General features: G+C 40.3%; 1 protein-coding gene across 3 annotated transcripts in view; it reads right to left on the reverse strand.

Annotated features, from left to right (window-relative positions):
* Positions 1-22,948, reverse strand: part of LRIG3 (leucine rich repeats and immunoglobulin like domains 3) — a 49,308-nt gene that overhangs the window by 14,993 nt on the left and 11,367 nt on the right. For all 3 annotated transcript variants that reach the window (XM_042992649.1, XM_042992648.1, XM_042992650.1), the window contains exons 4-9: positions 4,127-4,258; positions 3,194-3,337; positions 2,030-2,173; positions 1,585-1,728; positions 1,048-1,191; positions 42-122 (exon numbers count right to left, since the gene is read on the reverse strand). In XM_042992649.1, coding sequence (XP_042848583.1) covers positions 42-122; positions 1,048-1,191; positions 1,585-1,728; positions 2,030-2,173; positions 3,194-3,337; positions 4,127-4,258 — 789 coding nt within the window. The remainder of the gene's footprint in view (positions 1-41; positions 123-1,047; positions 1,192-1,584; positions 1,729-2,029; positions 2,174-3,193; positions 3,338-4,126; positions 4,259-22,948) is intronic.

Here is a 22,948-nt window from a genome sequence, read left to right on the forward strand (position 1 = left end):
AGGTCAGAGAGTGAGACAAACATGAAGCAAATCCCACTCACAGCCGCCTCAGTTTGTCAAGCCCAGAGAAAGCACCGTTCATGTCTTCAATAGTCCAGGAAATTTCATTGTTCTTCAGATCCCTAATTATTAAAAGAAACGTTACTGAAACCGGTACCAGATATTTAACACAAGATACAAACACTCCCCTTAGAGATATGCTCAAAAAGCTAAGATCACCGCCCAGGTGGCGTATAATTTGTAACGAATTCTTCATGATCCCTCACATCATCTCTACCCCTTTCAAAACAATACAAAATTTTCTCTCTCCCTGCCCTCCTCCCTCAACAACATTTTAAGTATTGCTGCCCAAAAATCAAGACAGTTGAACCTGTCCTATTAATTCCTCTATCAAGATGACTCAATTCTGAAAGACCTGAACAGTCTGAAAAATACATTAAACTTTAAAACCACGGCTCCAACCACATTAGCAGGAGTTGGCCAAAGCACACAGCATGTCTTTCAATTATGTCATGCTTCAAACAGTGAATGGAGCAAAAATTTCTGACAGTGCAAAAACCAAAAACCCACTGCACAACATTAAAATGAACATTTCAGAGATATTTCAAAGGTCAATTAATCCAAAATTTTCTCTTCTCTTAGGAGATGGATTAAATCTGGATATAACTTGTATGATAAACAGACATCTTCCTTTGCTGCCCTTTGTAGATCTTTTCGCTCTGGGTAATTTCTAATCTGCATTTTTATAAAGAAAAATCAGTGGATTTACAATCGCTTCCCCTTTGAGCAGTTACCAACTTCCTGGAGATCCTGAGAAGGCTAAGTGTAATCACCAAACCAATCTGATCATTGTCCTTTTTAATCCCTCTAAGAAACACATATGGATGAAATGGACCTATTTTAATCAAACTGATCTGGGAAAGATTAAGACACAACTTCTGAGGCTGTAGATATTTCCTTCACAACAAAGGAAATCTGCTTGGAGAAAAGTGGGCACATTTAGGAACCAATTAGGTTCATGTACGGAGAGCAAAATGTGTAACTTACAAAGTCTTTAAACTGGAAAGCCCCCGGAAGGCACAATCAGCAATGTAGCTGACTTTGTTATTCCCAATGTGCAGTGTATTTAGTAAGCTTAGGCCCAGGAAGCTTGAATCATCCAACCTCGATAAGTGATTGAAAGTTAGGTCCCTGTAAAAACAAAAAACAAACAACAGCTTTTATTTTCCAATTCAACACAACGATTTCTTTTCTAAACAACAGGTGATATATGTAACCACAATAATTCTTATTTTGACACTCTGCCTTCTTAATAATACTCAGGTAAACATTATTTCTAATCCTAGTAATTAAAAAAATTCTCTTTATTTGAAAATAACCATCACTGATTTAGCCCATGTGCCCCAGAAGTCAAATAGCAGAGTTGGCTTCAACTTATCACAACAAAAATATGACTAGGTTGCATGTGAAAAAAGCTGTCACCTTGGAAACTTTGTTATGAAAATTTCACAGATCAGTGGTAAGAAGCTCATGCTCTGGCATGATCCTTGCTCTCAAACCTGGGGAGAATAAAAGGCAACTCACAGCTCACTGAGTTTCTGGCAGAACTCCCAGGCATCAGGGCTGATCCTGTTGATGGCATTTTGGCTGAGATGAAGTTCCTGCAGCATCAGCAAGCCGTAAAGCCAGCCTTTGGTAATCTCTGTTAGGTTGTTATGGTCCAGCTGCCTACATTTACAATAAGAATCAAAAGCAGGATCAAAAGTTCATTATCTAGTCTTTTCAAAGGAGACATATGATTACAACCTATTACATATTCCTATTGTTACAAGATGTTTAGCTTTTGTGATATAAAGGCATCAGCCCAAAGTACCATGTGCTTCTAAATTTCAGTCACATTACCTGAAACAAAACTGGGTATTAAATGAGGAGACTGTAACATAGGATTTCAAATAAAGCTACTGCATGTTCACTGCGTGGCCCATGGTCGTACTACCTAAGCAGGAACTGTAGGATAAGCCATACTTACAAGATTTCCATGTTGCTCAGCCCCCAAAAAGCTCCATCCATAAGTTTTGTTACTCCATTTCTTTGCATTTTCAGAGACTTCAGAGCACCAAGCCCTTGGAATGTGAGCCCATCTACGTTTCTAATCTTGTTTCGGTTCAGTTCACTGCATTGGATATAACAGTTAAACAGTTAGCTTATATGACAAATTCTGTAGTAATAAAATGCAACATTACTATAATATAGTTAAACCAGCCGGTGTTAAATTACATGGAATGTTTTAAATTACTAAACATTTTCAGTGAGAAGAAGTTTGATTTATTAGCAGTGAGGGCATTTCCTTCTGAAACGTGTGATGTATTTTTAGAATGAAATACTGAAACTAGACTACACTTTAATTTCTAAATGGTCATCTACTCAGTATATTTGTCTGTAAATTATCCAGTAAATTATCCAGAGTGAGAATACCGAATATGATGTTAAAACATGAGGTCTATTTCGGGGGCAGGGCCGTCAAGCTTAGCCTGCTTACAAAAGTTGGTTGGTTACTCTCTTTGACGATTCTTTTTATGTTTAATGCTTTCTCTTTAAGGCAGTCCTTTTCAACCTTGGTTGCACACTGGAATCACCCGGGGAGTTTTAAAAATTACCGAAGCCTGGATCTTACCCCCAGAGGTTCTAATATAATTGGTCTAGGGTGTGGCCTGGACATTGGGATTTTTAAAAGCTCCCCAGTGTCTATAATGTGCAGCCAAGGTTGAAAACCACTGTGTTGCAGGAGCCTGTTCACAGATCATTCCACTGCTATTAACGAGACAGTTCTCTGCAGCCACTTAAGCTATCAGAGCCTCCTGGAGTTGTCGGTATTATTCTCATAAACCACAGCTGTTGAGAGTCACCCACGATGTTTTCTGTGCCACAATGACGCCTTTGTGTGGAGATTGTTCAATGATTACACTGTGCATTCCTTCAGTAACAATCTAACCTGCCCTGTCAGGCAGGAGTCTGCACTAGGTGACTGTGAAGGCTCTTTCCAATTCAGAAATTCTACCACTCCAGCTCTCGATGGAAAGACAGCCACATCCTTGCTTCTAAACTCCTTTGGCCATGTTGTGGATTTTGGGCAACAGATGCCAAGGGTTAGGAGGAGCTGAGGAAACAATATCTAAGAGAACATTTTACTTACAGGTGTTGTAGTTGGGACAGTTTAAACATCTTGGGTGGGATAGCTGGGATTCGGTTCCTGTTCAGCTTCAACACCAGGAGCGTGTTGGCCAAGCTGTCAAAATACCCAGGTTCCATCGAAGTGACCCGGTTGCTGTTGATATACCTGTTAAAAGTTTGAAGATGAGCTGCTCTTTCCGGTTCTTTGGAAAGTTAAAGCACAAACATTCTCTGTGTTATAATGTCCAGAGAACCTAACTATCATCTGTAACAATGGACACTTTAAAAATTAAGTATTCAGGTCCTTGTGGACCAACGCTAAACTAGGGTTCACACGTACTGCTCAGGAAAGAGTGACTGGAATATCTGAAGGTTATACAAGTTTGTTAGAGATGCTTATCCAATTTTTATAAAATTCACTTATTAATGAAACAAGCAGTGGTTTAATTTTTTCAAAGGAGCACTTTTAACTCCACCTACTTTTTCTAACACTCAAAGGATGTCTAATTTTTTTTGTTTACATTTTTTTTTAAATGTTTATTTCTATGAGAGCGAGCGAGCATGGGGGCACACGAGTGGGGGAGGGGCAGAGAGCGCGGGAGACAGAATCCAAAGTAGACTCCAGGCTCCGAGCTGTCAGCACAGACCCTGCCGTGGGGCTCGAACTTACGAGCTGTGAGAGCATGACCTGAGCTGAAGTCAGACACCCAACCGACTGAGCCACCTAGGTGCCCGGATGTCTAATTTTTTATAATCCAAAAGTACAGCAACAAAATAAAGATTGTGGTTATTTGGGCTTACAGCAAATTACACATCAATAAAAGTTAAATGGCTGATACACCAGCAATTTAAAAAAAAGGCAGATTTTATTATATCCTAAAGTTGATTTTTTGTTATTATTACAATGATATTTTCATCATAGGTGAATATTTTTGTTAAAGAAGAACTGACTTACAGGTATTTGAGTTGTAGGGGTGGAAGGGGAATTTTAAGCTCTGAAATATTATTGCTGCTCAGGTCCAAAGTTTCGAGGGATTGAAACTGTTTCAGATGTTCAGGTAATACTTCAACAATCTTGTTTCCAGCTCTGGAATTTAAGGATAACACAGATGACAAGGTTAATAGTACAACAATCTGAAAGGCCATCCCTAATTTGTTCTTCAGAATTATGGAAAATTGATTGCTCTAAACTGTACTTTTAAAAGTTAAACAGCAACTCTTAAGTCACTTCAATTTTGCCTTAAACAGTAAATCATAATATTAGAATGTATGAAAAACATTCCTATGTAAATCTGAATGTGTTTACCAGTTGTGGTTACCTAGGTGCTATGCACTTAAACTGATTTTTCTTTATGTTATTTTATTACCAGTCCTTCTTCCTTACCATTTTATTATATGTTATGTAAAATGACTAGCACCGAGTTGGCATTCTAGGTACCGGTGTGTTAGTTCCCTATTCTTTTTCTTGATTCCTAATCTATTTCTAATTCTTCTCCTGGAGAGTACCCACACTATAGGTACCAATAACCTTAAAATAATCATCAGATTGGGGTTATTTTTTAAAGCCACGCTAGAGAGCCCTCTTTTTCTTTAAGAGACAGCAAGTTTCAATGTATTGCTATACAAGTCTTCAAAAGCAGTGGATGTGCTCCAGGGCTTTGAATATTATAGAAGTATTACATAAAAAGCACACCAGTCTAAAGAATTCCTAGAGAACCAGATTAATAAAGTTTGACCTTAACAGCCTTAAACACCTGACCATGATGACCAATATGGTAGGTAGCCATATGAAGCACTTTAAATTAAATTTAAATGTTAAAACTCAGTTCCTTAGTCACAGTAGCCACATTTCAGGTCCTCGACAGCCACACGTGCTTGGTGGCTGTCAAATGGGTCAGTGCACATACAGAATATTTCATCACTGAAAGTTCCACTGGTGAGCCCTACACTAGATCACAAATGAAAAACAAAACAAAAAAAGAGGCCAAGTCAATCTCTTAAAAGGTCATTAACACAACAGCTTTCAAGGGGAAAGTCAGCATTAAATGACAATCTTGCTAGAGAACAGGAATCAAACTGATGTGCGAGCCATCTTATTTGTCATATTAGATCAGGAAGTGTGGACTTCTTAAACCATCATTTGGCGGGGGAAAACAACATGTCAAGGTAGGAAGCGTAGGAAGGCCAGGATGAAAACAGAGTCCACCTGCAAAAAAAGTCTCTTTACAATCCAAGGAACAGTGAAACAACCTGAAGGCTCTGGGCAGAACTCAGAAACAGGATGAAAACAGAGTCCACCTGTAAAAAAAAAGTCTCTTTACAATCCAAGGAACAGGGAAACAATCTGAAGGCTCTGGGCAGAACTCTGTGAATGTCACATGCTGACGTTTTTATACACAGTCTACGGTTAAGCCTCATTTAATGAGAAAACTTAGGAAATACAGCTCATATGTGTATCTTTCTCCAATAACTTATTTCTATAGTGCTTTCAGTTTATTAAGCTCTTTTGCATTATTATAACTCACAGGCCTCTCACCATCTCAGAAGGTCCCTGAGTTAGGAGCACCTCGTATGTATTTTCACAAGATCCTACACTGTGTTCTGACATTGCACTTTTACACTGCTGATCTTCTCTGCCAAACTGTAGCGAAAGTAGGGATAGGTATCTACCCCAGTCTTGGATTGTATATGAAATCTAATAATGTTGAGAACATCTCACATGTCAAGCCAAGGCTAAGCATTTTTCATATGTCGTGCCATTTAATCCTAATAGCATTTCTCTAGTGTAGATATTATAGATAATTGCAAAATTAAGAAACTAGAGCTTTTAACCTAACAAAGCCATACTGGTCCCAAAGCAAGGCTTATTTCATAAAACACAGTGTCAGATTTATTCTGGCAATTCAATTCTTACATGGAGATGCACGTCCAGAAAGGGCCACTACTTCCCACTCTTGCAGACACGTTTAACTTCTTGTTTCAAACTAATGTGGGAATCAACACCGGCTCACAGAGCCATCACCATGCCAACAGTAAGGATGCCCTGGAAACAGGGTCTCCCCAGTCTTGCTTGTACCCCAGGAAGATAACCCAGGAGTTTGCATGTATTTGCCATACACCAGAGCTTCTAGAAGACCAACTTCCTGAATAGGCGCCAATGTCGGGTGCTGATTTCCCTGCCAGAAAGGATAATAAGGGGAGAAAACAGGTTGGATGCTTTCTATTTAAACGACAAACTAGGGGCACCTGGGTGGCTCAGTCGGCTGGGAGTCCAACTTCGGCTCAGGTCATGATCTCACGGTTAGTGAGTTCGAGCCTGCACTGGGCTCTGTGCTGACAGCTCGGAGCCTGGAGCCAGCTTGGGATTCTGTGTCTCCCTCTCTCTCTGCCCCTCCCCCACTCACGTTCTGTCTCTCTCTTTCTCTCTCTCTCAAGAATAAACAGTAAGAAAATTTAAAAATAAATAAAAATAAAAATAAACAAACTAACAAAGCTTGTCAAAATACTGTTAAAACCCTCCATATGTTACTTTTAAGGGCTGCAGGGATTCATGTCTTGATCTAAGTCATCTGGGAATCTATGTTTTGAAATAATCCTATACAAGGTAACAGGCATAGGTGATGTGTATCTTAAGAACTGAATTTGTCTGAGATAATAGTAAGGTTAAAAAAAATAAAGGATTAACAGTCCTATTTACTAGTAACAAATATCAAGCCCCTTAGACTCCCATAAAGTCTTACAGACTTTGTTTAGAGTCAAGTCAGCCATGACCTCTGATTTTGACCATTTCCCACATCTGGATTTGCCAGTGTTTAAACTCCTTGATCTAGTTGTGAGGTATAGGGTAATGCAACAGAGACAATTAGTCAATTTCTAGGTCCCGGAGATGGATTTAGTCCAAGAGAAAAGCCACAGGGCCTTAGGGTCAGGGTGTGTGGGTTAAACAAAACCACACTTTAGGGGACAAAAATGTTCTCTTAAACACATAACCCAAATGTTTGCATTACCAGGATGTCCTCCCACAAACACTAGAGTAACCCTGAAATGCCCCTCTGTCTCCACCCCCCTCCCTGTCCCTAGTCGCTACCTCCCATCAAACTCTGCATCTGGTTTTGGCCCCCAGGCTGTCTGATGCTGGTACAGCTACACTTAACGTTTAACAACACAAAGAAAACGCTCAGCTATAGATTTTTGCAATAAACGGAACAACCTGGTTTTTTTGTGGGAAGGAGAGGGAGGCCTACAGGTGTCTATCACGTTGGTCAAATAAGGCTACAGGTTAGATAACAGGCCATACAATCTTTGGTTTATATGTTCGTTTGTTTATTAAGTAATTATGAACAAGGTATTAAAACTGCCAATTACTTGAGTGACGAATAAAATTTTCCTTGCAGTTAAAGTATGCTCCAGCCAAAGCCAGCAATTTCCTGAACTGCACACTTCCTAAATTGCAGTGTGAAAGTGCTCAGTTACAGACGGAGTGCGCACAGTGCCCTCTTTGTCAGCCCTGCTTCCTCGCACAAAAATCCCTTACAACTGCCAGGATAATAGTCCCTGTATCACAGAATTTTAACTCTGTTCTCATGGAACTGAATTAAATCCAAATACCAGTTTCGTATTAGCTCTCAGACTAACTGACAAATAACCACCTGATATGTACCAGTTTAAACAAAACAAACTTGCTTTATATCATGCAAGAGTTTTTAAAAAAAGAGACAGCTCCATTAAAAACTAGATTGAAAAACCTTTCTAATCACCTAAAACCCTCAAAATAAACATAATTCTAATAGAGTTGGTCACAAATAGCCGCTTCTAAAAGACAAAGATTCAATTCAACTCCAGCTTTAATTTTTCTCCAAATATGGATAAATGCCAAAATTGATGAACACACTGAAAGCACTGCAGTTAATATTTTTGGCAGGATATGTGCAATGGTTTAATGAAAACAAAACAGTGTGAATGCCTTTTTCCACGACTTGATGTGGAAATGCCATCACTGCATTGTTCAAAACTGACAACACGTATGTCGTGTAAGTACTAGAAGGCATTTTAACCTTGTGCAAATCCACCTAAAAAGGACTGTGAACATTTTGGTCATCTGTGTCTGTTGACAGTACAAGGTGTTCCATGGTCAAATCACTGCTGAGGTCAAGTATAATTAGTCCCTTGTGGACACACACAGATCTGGGGGCTTGGGCTGTCGGAATGCAGATGGTTCCCTGAGGCTTCCAAGAAGCCACAGGAAAAACAGGAGTCCCAGGTATAGCCTTGGCTTCTCAGGACCAACCATGCTGGTTTCACTTTGTTGCTAGTTTCCCACTTCCGGCCCACTTTGCCCAATACCTTTAGAATGCCGAGGCAAATAAAGCTTACCATTTGCTTATGGGATATTTGCTCTGTGAGTGCTGAAGATCTAACAAGGAACAAGATGGATATGGTCCCTGACCTCACGGAGCTTACGTTCTGGTGGGGCAAAGACGCAGGCAGATGAAACCAGTCACCAGAGTGATAGCTGCTGTGATAAGACTGCAGTGGGAGAAGAACGACCAGCTTTTTACTTTTTAGGAGTAAAAGGGGGGGCAATGGTCAGCAGAACTTCCCAGAGCAAGGAGACGGGGCTAGCGCTCCAAGCAGAACCGAGTATGAGTAAGGCAGGGCTTCCCTTGGAAGAAATGAAAGAAAGAAAGCCTTGATGGCTGGAGTAGGGAGTTCCTGGGTCAAGACTGGGGAGAGATGAATCCAAGAGTGAGGTAGCTGGGAGAAGAGGAGTGCAGGTCAAGTGGGACCCTGTAAACCACTGTAGGCACTGGAACTTTGTCTCAATCAGCTGGGGGAGGAGGGCAGAGGGCTTTGAATGTGGGGTGGCAATATCAGGTGTGCATTCTAGAAAGGCTGCTCTGGCAGTGGTGGGTAGAAACACTGGTGAGGGCAGGTAAGACCAGGTGCCGGAGCACCAGGGGGTGCACAGGACCAATGGCGGTGTGTGGGGATAACAATGACTTCTGCCTAGCGATCAACTTTGGGGATGAAGCACCATTCTTCATCTGGTTCCCCAGGACACAGGCTGTGCTTTTCTCCTCCCCTGACTCAGGTTTCCAGTTCTGCAGCCTCTGGACACTGGAACCCAATTCAGCACCACTCGCCACTACCACTCGTGTGTTGTGCTGCTGACATGGAAGGCCTTGTAAAGCATGGGACACAGACTAGGATTGCGTCTCGCTCAGGTCTGAGATACTACTGAGCAGAACAGCCCTGTACTGGCATTTTAATGTCTGTAACCGCTTGGAAAATGGACAAATGTGTTATTCCCATCTATAAGAATGTCCCAATTTGTTCCGATACTCTCAACACCTGCACTGAATGTAAACCCAGACTAAATTATTAACAGTAAAATATAACTTTCGAGGCTAGTGACATGATCACTTGGTATGATGATTTACCTTCTGACTCAATACTATCTCCACAAAGTGTAAGAGTCTCAGGAAAATTTCATGGACTCTTAAGTGGATATAAATGGTATCTGTTTATTTCCAGAGTCTGAGAGTGGAATATTCCTTGTGAGGAACCAGAGTATCAGTTTTTTTTCACACTGGAATTCCTGAACTAATTAAACTGTAGCGTTTTGATGAATAAGAAATATCTGTCAATAGTTTCAACTGTCTCCTACATACTGCAAAAGGTAACAGGCAGCTTAAAGTTTCTCAACTGTGATGTGTAAAGATGTGCAATCTTGGCTATTCAGAGAACGTTATATGCATGTGGCATTTACCTTTTAGAAAAGGTGTGAGCAGTAAAGTTTACTCTGAACCGTATATGTTGCAATGCCCCCTTTTCTTAGAATGCATTACTCTAACCACATCACTTATGTCCAATTCAGTGACAGCAGCTAACAAATTGCCGAATCTGTGGTCTTTCTATACAACCACAGGACAAGCGTATTAACTGTATTGATGGGGACCAATACAGTGGGGGTTGGCCTGGCCCAAGGAAATACTGATTTCTATATATAATTTGCAAACAACCAGTTTAGCACCCATTTATGAAAGAATTACAAGTTGTTAAAGAAAACGTTACATTTTGCAAATACATTAAAGGTCACTTACACTTCCAATGATGACCTTCTCTCCCCAAGAAAATGCTTCCTTGAAAACTACCTTGGCTGAAATAACTAACACTCCATAATAGGCTTCTTTTAACAGAGAGACTTGGCAAACAGAGAGCCTCTCCCAAGCAGATAAAAATAAACTGTCTCTGCTCATCTTTTTTTCTAAAAAGATAATTAAGAAGTTTCATTAAAAGAACACATGTTCAGACTGGTCTGCTGGTACTGTGGCATCAAAGAATAAAGCCAATTGAAGAAACTTTTGCAAGGAGAAAGATTCTTGATTAAGAACTAATGATACTAAGCAGCAAATGAACTACTGTAAGGAGCAAAGTGTTCTTTCAGCTAAAAGCCAGGTCAACATAAAATATAATTGTCTTTTGGATCAAAACATGAATGAAGATGGCCATATTTTAATATAGAGGTTCTACAATAATCAGGGCCTTCTTCATGTGCCAATATAATACATGTTATTTGCCAATATAAATACATGTATTTATAATACATGTTAAAAATGAAAAAAAGAAATAGGGGTCAAAAACCCATTTTCACTACATATGAAACCACCTGTTTTGATCCCCAAGTGTGAATTCAACTTAATCTTTTTTATTTTGAGAGAGACAGAGACAGTGTGAGTGGGGGAGGGGCAGAGAGAGAGGGGGGGAGAGAGAATCCCAAGCAGGCTCCACACTGCAAGAACAGAGCCCGATGCAGGGCTGAACTCAAAAACCGTGAGACCATGACCTGACCTGAAACCAAGAGACAGACGCTTAACCAATTGAGTGACCTGGGTGACCGATGTGTGAATTCCATTTAGTCCTTTATGTAAACAGAGATTTCAGGGTGAACCCGCTAATGTTAAATGTCAAAGATACTTACTGAACAATTATCTGAATCTCAAACAATTTAATTACGTATAAAAAAATTTAATTTCTAAAATTTAACAATTTTCTCTACCTCTCTTGTGAGGCAGAGGCTTTCCATAAGAGAGTTTCATATGCCAGACCACTGTTAGAGTTCAGCTTTGAGTTTGAGTTTCCCCTTACCTTGGGACTTACTTGTGAGTAGAGAGGCTAACTCATCTTTGGTTCCCCAGAATTTAGGATTAAATGAATGGGTTTGAGACCTAGAGTGACCAGTGCTTCACCTAGAAATTCTAGATCAAGCTTCAGATTGGCTGGTAAGGATTTATCTCAACTATGGTTCAAGACACATAAGTACATCAGAAAATACTATGACCATTACAGCTACCAGCCAAAAAAAGTAAAACTGCCATTCCATATGCTAACCAACCTGTTAAAAGTAGGATCTCCTTGACACAGTAATTGAAATCACAGTTCCCTAGCAAGATTTTGATTCTCTTCCTGGCTCTCTTTTGATTTACTACACTTTGTGGACCTTGATTTTCTCACCTGTTAATCAAGAGGACATTGAATGGAACGATTTCATCCATGTCTAAGAGGCTGTGATTCTGGATTTGGATGATGAACTCTGCAGAAGATCAGATTTGCCACGAAGGCTTCACAGAACCATTATTAGAAAATGAAGCCTTACAGAATCTGGCCTCGCTCTGGAGGGATTTCACCTCCTTCCTCTGCGGGGGAGTCTCACTGCCTGGCTGCCCAGTCTTCATCCTTGGTTTACTTGTTCATTTTCCTGGGGCATATCCTCCACCAGCTTTACAAGAAACCATGCACAGAGGTGCTTCCCTCAGCCCCCATGTTTGGAGATGACTTAACAGGATTGATAGTTTAGGTGTACACAGAATTTAGAAGTCATTCTCCCTTGGGATTTTGAAGACATTGTTTTACTCTATATCCACAGCACTCATGCAAGTACTCAGAGGAGCTGGAGGCCATTCTGATTCTCTATCCCAGGGTTTCTCAAACTTTGGCAGGCATCAGAACTGGGGGGTGGGGGTGGGGGCATGGCTTCTCTTCCAGCAGGTCTAGGTGGGACCTGAGAATCTGCATTTCTACCAAGTTGATGCTGATGCTGCTGGCAGCACACTAGAAGAGCCACTGTCAACCCTTACAGGTGACCTGTTCTGTGTTTTCTCCCCTCCTCTCAGAGCTTCTTTACTTCTGGCATACTGAAACTGCACAGTAATGTCTCTAGCATAGGTCTTTTTTCAATTGCTGGCGCTCAGTAGGGCCTTTCAACCTAGAAATGTGTGTTTCTCAGTTCTGGGAAATGTTTTTGTATCTCTGATAATTTCATCCCTTCTATGTCTCTGTGGAATTCCGATTAGACAGGTTTTAGATTTCGGTCTGATATTCCTATTTTCTCATTTTTTCCTCTCCCATTTTCCATCCTTTGTCTTTTGGTTCTTCCTTTTGAGAGAGTTTTCAGCTTTCTTCCAATACTTCTATTGCCTTTTTAAAGTGTCTGTTATATTTTTAATTTCTAAGACTTCCTCCTTATTGTCCCAATATTCTTTATTGTCATGTACTAATTATTTACCATTCTTTACTTATTTTGTGGATGTAACACCTCTTTTCTTTCCACACATATTAGGTTGTTTTGAGATTCCCTTTTCCTTCCACTGTCTCTGGCTCTCTTTTTCCATTTATTCCAGTCAAACACTGATTTTATTATTAGAAACTTCTACAAAAGTCTGGCAACCACCGGGCTATCCATTTATATTTAACAAAAAAACACTCAAAAGCTTACTGAGGGTGGGGCACCCGAGTGGCTCAATCGGTTAAGCGAAGGACTCTTGATTTCAGTTCGGGTCATGATCTCATGATTTGTGAGATTAAGCCCCACACTGGGCTACGTGCTGACAGTGTGCACAGCCTGCTTCTGATCTTCTTTCTCCTTCCCTCTCTCTCTCTGCTTGCTCTCCCTCAAAACAAACAAACAAACAAAAAACCAAACCAAAACAAAACAACAAAAACAACTTACTGCAGGCTGTGTGTGGAACAGACTTGTTGCCTGGTGAGTCCCAGCCACAGGTGGCAGGCAGAGTGGCGACCTATTTCATGATGGGATCTCTTACATGTCTTACTGCTCCGATCCTCCAACCTCCAGTCTGGTAAGTCTAAGCATGATTGCTAGCCTCTGGAAGGGCTAACAGGTACATAAGCTGAGGTGAGGCAGTGTCCTCCTCAGTGTTCAGATTAGATTTAATTGCCCTGATGCTGCCCTGAATCCCCACTTCTTCTCTGCCCAGTAGGTCTTGCCTCTTAAATTCTAGAGACTCACTGTTTCAACTCTCCAGAGGGTAACTTCCGGTTCTGTCCATGTCAGTGGTATCACCGGGCTTTGAGTCTGGAGGAGGAAGCTGGAGGTCTCACTCCTTCTTATAAGAGTTTTAGCCTTTCCCCCATTTTCAGTCCTCCTCTGCACCCAAACCCTTATAGTCTTTGAATTTCTGAACTCAGAATGGTTCTGCAGAAAAGAAGTCTGCTGCTTTTGGACTCCACTCCATTTTCTCAAAGTCAGTTACAATTTGTCCATTTGCGTGCAAAATTTTTATGACCTCTCTCATGTGGACGGTCTCCTTTCCTGTTTTATCTTTGTTCCTATCTGTGTGCATTTTCTTTTTAGACCTTTACTTCCCTTTTAAGGGAGTTTTAAGGTGCAGGGTGAAATGAATTCATTTAGTCCACCATGCTTGATAGGAGTCTTCAACAGAACTCTTAATGAAGAAAAATGGATTTTCTCTAAAAACCCCAAAATAAATCACAAAACCTTCCGTCAAAAAAGCTACTGTAATTTTTTGCTGGAAAAAAATCATCCAACTTAGATTTGTATATTTTAATGAAAAGTTAGCCTATATAAAGGATTTTCATTTAAGATGATGCTACAAAGCAGAAAACACATTATTTTGAACCTCAAATTAACAAACAGTTCTCATACAGAAAATTAATTCTGTACAAAAACATCAGGCTAAATTAATGTTATTTTATTTACTGATATGGTTCACAGACGAATGGACTAAGAACATCTCAGGCACCAAATACCTTGATTTAACCAAGTATTTAAACTGTGCTTGTGGGGCACGGCACCTGATTGGCTCCTTCGGCAGAGCATGTGACTCTTGATCTTGGAGTCATGAGTTTGAGCCCCATGTTCAGTCTAGAGTTTACTTAAATAATTTAAAAATAAACAAACTGTCCTTGTGAATAAGACACAGAAAATGTGGTGATGATGATCATACAGGCAATTGAGCTCACATCCCTTAACTTTTGTTCACAGACTGACATGAACCTTTAAAGGAAGCTGCTAGATACAAAATCAATGCACCTAAATCTGGTGGATTTCTATACACTAATAATGAAGGAGCAGAAAGAAAAATTCAGAGAACAATCCCATTTACAAATGCACCAAAAATAATAAAATAGTTAGGAATAAACTTAACCAAAGAGGTGAAAGAGCTATACTCTGAAAACAATAGAACACTGATGAAAGCAACTGGAGACAACTCAAAGAAATGTAAACACATTCCATGCTCATGGACTGGAAAAACAAATATTGTTAAAATATCTATACTACTGAAAGCAATCCATAGGTTTAATACAAACCCTATCAAAACACCAACAGCATGTTTCATAGAACTAGAACAAACAATCCTAAAATTTGTATGGAACCCCAAACTGCCAAAGCAATCTTAAAAAAGAAAAACAAAACTGGGGGATCACAAGCCCAGAATTCAAAATATACTACAAAGCTGTAGTAATAAAAACAATATAGTACTGGCCGCAAAAAAACACACAAAGATCAAAGAAAAGAAAGCCCAGAAATAAAACCCCAATTATATGGTCAACTGATCTTTAACAAGTATATGCAATGGGGAAAAGACAGTCTCTTCAACAAATGGTGTTGGGAAAACTGGACAGCTACATGCAAAACAAGGAAACTGGACCACATTCTTACACCATACAAAAAATAAGTTCAAAATGTAATAAAGACCTAAATGTGACGTCTGAAACCATAAAAATTCTAGAAGAGAGCACAGGAAGTTATTTCTCTGACACTGCCTGTAACAACACCTTCTAGATATGCCTTCTGAGGCATGGGAAGCAATAGCAAAAATAAACTTATTGGATCTACATCAAAGTAAAAACCTTCTACACAGGGAAGGAAACAATCAACAAAACTAAAAGACAACCTACCAAATGGGAGAAGATATTTGCGAATGACATATCTTGTAAAGGGTTAGTATCTAAAATACATTAACAACTTCTACAGTTCAACGCCTAAAACCTAAATAATCCAATTAAAAATGGGCAGAAGGCGTGAACAGACATTTCTTGAAGGAGACATCCAGATGGCCAGCACACATGAAAAGATGCCCAACATCACTCATTATCAGGGAAATGCAAATCAAAACCACCAGGGAGATATCACCTCACACCTGGCTAAAAGCAAAAACATGAGAAACGAAAAGAAAAGTGTTGGCGAGGATGTGGAGAAAAAGAAACCCTCTTATACTGTTGGTGGGAATGCAAACCGGTGCAGTTACTCTGGAAAACTGTATGGAAGTTCTTAAAAAGTTAAAAATAGAACTACCCTACGATCCAATAATTAATTGTGCTACTGAACGTTTACCCAAAGAATATGAAAACACCCCTATGTTTATTGCAGTAGTATTTACAATAGCCAAATTAAGGAAGCAGTTCAGGGTCCACTGATAGAGGAATGGATAAAAAGAGCTGACACACATATACACACAATGGAATATTACCCCACTATACATAAGAATGAAATACTGCCATTCGCAATGAATGACATGGATGGAGCTAGACAGTGTAATGCTAAGCAATATAAGCCAATCAGAGAAAGAAAAATACCTCATGATTTCACTCATATGTAGTATTTAAGAAGTAAAACAAATAGGGGAAAAAAGAGAGACAAACCCAAAAACACTCTTTAGAGTACAAATTGATGGTCACCAGAGGGGAGATGGGTGGGGGGTTGGGTGAAATAGGTCATGGGAATTATGAGTACAGTTAACTTGATGAGAACTGCGGAATACATGGAACTGCTGAATCACTGTATTATACACCTGAAGCTAATATAACACTGTACTTAACTACAATGGAATCAAAATTAACAATGAAAAAGGGAAGCTGCCAGTGGCTGCAATTGGGTCTGTGGCCCTTGTGCTCTCAACATTCGTATGAGCATGGACAGAGGTAGGAATGATCAAATGTGAATGTCCTAGAATTAAACGTATACCTCATCTATTAGATGAATCATGATCCCACAACTCTCAATGTACTAAAATGATGGTCTAGAAGCAATTAGAGAAATTAAGTTGGGATAAGTGTTTTGAATTTTTAATTAATCATTTTTAAAAGGCCTATGTGAAAGAAATTCTCATGAAAATGAAAATAGACCTGGGGAGCTTGGATGACCACAACTCAATATGAGCCAAAAATACAACACAGTCCTTAAAAAGTCAACACAATTTTAAGCTTCATTAATGTCCAGTAATCTGGTCAATGGGCATGATCCCACCGTATTTTGTGTTGGACTTACCTCAAATATCTTGTCTGGGCACATTTTACACCGTCACGGTTAATGACGTATGAATAGGGCAACTTTAAGAATCTAGACCTGTACTGTCCTGGACAACAGCCACCGGCCATGTGTAGCTATTTAATTTTAAATTAAATAAAATTAAAAATGGAACTTTTCAGTATACTAGCCACATTTCAAGTGTTCAATATGCATGTGTCTAGTAGCTACCACAGGGGACAGCACAGATTCAGAGCATTTCCATCAATGCAGAAAGGGCCACTGAATACCATTGGTCTAGACTCCATGTCATATAGGAAAGGATAATTGGAATTTGAGCCAGTAAAAGAGAAGGCTTTAAGAAAACCTTATGTTTTATGACCTGTAGGTATTATTATGCAGAAAATAGAACAAAGTTGTTTTTCCCACTACAGAGAACTAAGGCTATAGGTAAAGGTAGGGGAAGAGCTCAGCTTAACAAATAAAACATCCTAGTAACTACGACTATTCACAGGGAATGGCTTGTCACCAAGAAGTGAGGCTTTGTCCCTGGAAGTGCTCAAAGGGAGGCTGGATAACCTCTTTTTCCAGAGATCTCTCCATAGAGAGAAATGTGTCTTCCCATTCTAAGTTACTAGGATTGCACGCAGATAGTCAAAACCAAGAAAAAATGGGTTGTGACCAGTTATACAATCTACTGAACTGTTTTTAATTCCCCTCATCCTTTAGTGGACACTTAAATGGGGATGATGGTGAGGAACTGAAAGCAAAAAAGACAGGAGGAGGAGAAAAAAAGAAGGATTTATACAATTGACTACTTTCCTGATTCTGCAAACATCTATTCATCTTTAAAGAGTACTGCCTCTATTCCTAGGCCAGTACCTTGTTCAGGATTACATGGCAATTAGTGACTAACTTCAAAAAGCGTCTTGTTTTTTTTTTTTTTTTCTAAAAAAAAAATGTTCGTTTTGATTCTATTCCAATGTTTGTTTTGGAATAAAAACATTTAAAATCGCTCATGCACAGTAAAACTGACCGTCCAAGAATACACACCATGTTTATCCTGTGTTGTAGGGTACCTGCAGCATGAACGTTACCTTAATATTTCATTTTGCCTTCAATCTCATTCTAGAGACTGGTCTATCTACTGGCTAAAGCTTCACAGGGAGGAAGGGAGACTCTCAGGCAGGTGATTTTACATTTATAATTGCCTCTCCTTTCATGTTTCGAATTTAGTACTTATGCAACTTTCAGCCAAGGGAAGAAGCAGTGGTACAGGTTAGAGCCCTGTTTCACTGTTTTGGTCTCTCTATCCAACTAGAGCCTTGAGCCTCTCATCTGTGGAAGATGGCAGCGATACTAAAATGAGGATGAGAAGGAGGAAAAGCAACTAGGCCAGGAAAGAGACATGTTCACTCTTGCCACCCCATCATGAAAAGCAACTGGCTGTGACTTTATTGTCTTGTCTGTCTTGGCAGCACAAGCCTCATTCAGCACAGAAACGTCTCTGGCAGAAGTCGCACTTGATACTTCAAAGCAGCAATCGAAATGGCTAGCATGAAGTTGAGGGGAGATGAGAAAATGCTGCAGGTTCAGGTAAACATCGGTAACACAGGAGTTTTGGGGGCAAGCTATGCTGGAAGGACAAGTTCAAGGGAGCGGCGAGTCATTTCTATGGGCTCCGAGTACCACCACTGAAGAAAGATGTCTACTGGGTCACTATATCAAATCTGAGACTGTTGTTACCTTGGAAAAAGCAAGTGTTAATAGTGAAAACAGTTCTAAGTGTATATGGAGAGGCGTGAACAGAAAGGTTAACTGAACAGTGTCTTCTACCATTAACTGTATACGATATTAATTAGGGCTATCCATTTGGTCATTCATTCAACAACCATGCACTGTCTACCAGGGGCCAGGCACTCACGCTAGAGTTATAACTGGGATGAAAACACACACGCTCTCAGCTTTTATGAAGTTCCATTCTGGTGGGGAAAATGGACATTAAAAAAATCACACATACAGGGTGCCTGAGTGACTCAGTGGGTTGAGTGTCTGACTTCGGCTCAGGTCATGATCTCATGGTCTGTGAGTTCAAGCCCCGCGTCGAGCTCTGTGCTGACGGCTCAGAGCCCGGAGCCTGCTTTGGATTCTGTGTCTCCCTCTCTCTCTGCCCCTCCCCTGCTCATGCTCTGTCTCTGTCTCTCAAAAATAAATAAATGTAAAAAAAAAATCACAAATACACAACTGACAAATGTGACTGCAGGTATGACAGCATCATAGACACTGTAAATAAAGGTGATAGGAAAATGTGTCACGTGAAACCTAAGTCTGACTTAGCAAGAGTTAGGAAAAGGGTGAGTACTGTGGGCAGAGAGGAAAGTATCCAAAGGGAAGTGACGCAGAACAAGCTGGCACACTCCTAAAAGCAAGAGCTGAGTCTGGAGAGGGCTCAGCAGGAGAAGATTCAGATCGGGCAAGCACCTTGTAGGTCTTGTGAAAGATTCTGCTCTTGACCTAAGAGGAGTGGGGAATTCCTGAAGGGTTTAAAGAGCCACGGCATGATCACAAATGTTTCATATCTAAATTGAGAATTCAAACACCTAGCAAACCTGTATTGTGGGGACTGGTTTATGATTAATTGTAAAGATAAACGTAGAGTGTAACAAACACATCTTTGTGTACAATAAACTCTTTTATGTGCAAATCACATATAAACATTTAAAAATCCAGTAAAAGAATACAACTTATCATATTAAGATGTTTATGTGTTTATTTTGTAAGACTTCAGCTTTATGAGCTTATTTCCATTAAACACAATAACGTCTGGGTTATTTACACTGGTAAAGGCTATAGCCTTCAGATGCAATGTCCTTTAAATACAAAGACACTAGTCCATTCATCCACATCACTAGAGCAGACATTTAGGGATGAGTTCTTCAGTTAAGGTGGTCAAATTCTATGGGCTCATCTACACCCACAAACGGGTAAAGATGATATGGTTTATGTCCACTTAATCAGAACAAAGCTCCCAGATTCCCTAGAAACTTAAGATTCTAATTTTGGCTAAAGCTTCTCCCCATTTCCCTAATTAACATGACACATTGGTAACCTTCTTTCAGATGCTGACTTACATAGGTTTGGTTTAAAAACAAACTATTTGAGCTTTACCACAGTTACACAGTTGCTTAGTTACATCATCACTTGAAATTACATCAGTCATCGTATGTGAAAACGTATGTAATGCTTGCCTTCCTTTTATGCAGCTTTATCTGAGTTATAAACTATTCAAATATCAACGTGCTTTAAAATCACAAATTGAGTTTGAGGAATTATTTAAATCAACTCTGTGCCATATAACCAAGCAATGGTCTCTTGGGTCACCATCTCCCAAGATGATTTTATTAGTCTGATTTTTGAAATGTAACAAAAAATGCATGCTTATGGATGAAATTCCCACTCAGTATGGTGTTGGCTTCTAGATCTGTGTATATATGTATATATATATGTATATATATATATATATATATATATATATATTTTGATATATATGTATTCTGATATATGTATATACATATTGTGATATATATATTCTGATATGTATGTATGTATATTGGTACATATATTCTGATATGTATATATATATGTATATATATTCTGATATGTATATATATATTTTGATATGTATATATATATATACATATCAGGATACTGCAAATCTGATTTTTAATTTTTTTTATTTTTGAGAAAGAGAGAGAGAGCATACACAGGGGAAGGGCAGAAAGAGAAGGTGACACAATCCAAAGTAGACTCCAGACTCTGAGCTGTCAGCACAGAGGCCGATGTGGGACTCGAACTCACGGACCATGAGATCATGACCTGAGCTGAAGTCCATGCTTAACTGACTGAGCCACCCAGGCGCCCCTGCAGACCTGATTTCTAATCACTAGTTCAACTCCACCCTTTTCATCATACAGAAGTCAATATTTATATGATGCCCACCCTGTGGTCAATTGCCTTTTGTGGGAAAGAGAGATGTGGCCCTAACAGACAGCAAGGGCCAGAGCACAGGATAGTTCTAAGGATGGATGGATAGCAGGTATTTGGCAAATCGTAACTGTTAATGATCAACAGCACATTATTTATCTTCATGGCATTTGATTTTGAAAATGAACATGGTTTAGTGACTTGAAAAAAAGGAAAGAAGATTCTGCGCTTCAATGAAATGTAGTCACCTCATTCTCCTGATTAACAAAAACGTCATTTCCTCCTCCAGACCTGTAAAACACTTAGGTGCATCACTACCAACTTACCCATGTCTCCTTTCCTTCTGTGGACCTCACTCACCCTCACGTTCCACACACACTGAAACTACACCTCTCTTCCGCACTGGGACAGCCCTAGGCATCTCTCCATCATTCAGGGCATCACCCTACTCGCAGCATGCCCTTATTGTCTGTCTTCCCCCGTTATTCCTTATTTAAAGTCCCTTGAGGGCAGAGGCCAAATCCCATTTTTCTTTGTTCCCTAGCACTGAGCACATAGGTGGTGTTGCTGGGCACCCCGAGCAGCTCAAAATCCACCTACAGACACACAAGCCCTCAGGGTAGAAATGCTGTTCAGTCATTACAACTGAGTTTTCACCAATTCTTTGAACTACTGGAAGAGAGCAAAAGTTTTCCACATAAACCACTCCAAATGCAAACGCAAAGTTCTACCTCCCTCCCTCCCTCAACTATGTGGCCAGGATGTTTCTCAATCCTGCCTTCCCCCTGTGACCCTCTGGCTCCAGAATCCACTCTGGCCCTGCTGCAAGTGCTGCTGCTCGCACCTTTCAGAGCCGTCTCCTTCTGTTCACTCTGCCATTTGATCCTGCACCGGAACCACAGGAGATGGAGGGGCAGACATCTCACACCGTGTTTACAGATAAAGAAGAGGTGACGAAGTCGGCCTGAGGTCGGGCAAGTCACTGGTGTGAGACAAGACAACAACGTGTGCGCCCCATTCCCAGTTCAGGTCTCTCCACTGTTGTACAACGGCCCCACGGTCTCTCTCCGGACTCAGATATTTAACGAGCACCTCCTGCGTGCCAGATTCTGGGCTGGGCTGCTGAGGGACTAACAGCTCAGTAGGACATGAATCCTACCCTGGAATGAGACATGTGACAAATGCCATTGGGAGAATCTGAGGGAGTTTCAAAACTGAAGGGAAAAAGCCACCATTCTTCTCAGAATTCCATAATATCATGCAGACCACACAAGTTGCCAGCATCCTCAGATGCCCAGGACTGTTCCTTGCAGCGGGTAAATCACATTAGACCTCAGGAAAGGGCGTAACCCCTGTACTTCCCCACATCCCAGAGCATCCCTGGTACAGGAGGGCACGTGATGCGATGGGCCCCACATCACACCACGTCAGGCTCTAATGTCAGCACACGAGGGGAAAACATCTATCAATAACACACCCTTGAAGATCCCTTTAAGACAACAGCGAAGTGTTCTTATGCAGGCATATTCTCCCTCCCTGAGTCCTATATGACCAGTTTTGCCTTAAGTGTTGGAACAGATCGATTACGTATTTTGTTATTGTTTCTTATTTTGAATTTTCAGTTCAGGACCTGATGAAGTAGTTCACATGTATGCTGGGCCCAAAACCTGAAGACCAAAGTCATCCCGGGTGGGCTGAGATATTCAAACTGAGAAAGGCAAATAATGAAGGGGGGCTTTTATTTCCCACACAGTTCCATCTCAAACACACTGCAGGGCGTGCACTCACTGGCTAGGGCGGGGAGCTGAATCCTTTCACTACTTAAATTACTTCTCTTGTTCTTTCTTTTACTTATTACTATTGCTGTTGTTATAATTTATTATTATTTACCAAACACGCAGAGTTGAAGACACATTAAGTAAAACATACATATGCTTGGTCTTCACTGTAAGTTTTTAGGCACTGGTATAGACTAAGCAACAGGAAATCCGCCTGAATAATGCTAAGTGCATGTGGCTTTCCATATATACTCCTTAATTTTTATACCTAATTAAGCACCGACTACATGCTATTCATCTGCCAAGTGCTGGGGAAACTAAGAGCAGACCCACAGGCCCCAAAGTATACTACGGGAGAAAAGTATGAAAAAAATCATTTCATTACCATGTAGGAGTTGACATACAAGGCGGGAGGGCCTGGATAGATTAGGGGAGGCTTAAGGAG

This window comes from Panthera tigris, chromosome B4 (assembly GCF_018350195.1).
Source record: "Panthera tigris isolate Pti1 chromosome B4, P.tigris_Pti1_mat1.1, whole genome shotgun sequence".
NCBI classification, from domain to species: Eukaryota; Metazoa; Chordata; class Mammalia; order Carnivora; family Felidae; genus Panthera; species Panthera tigris.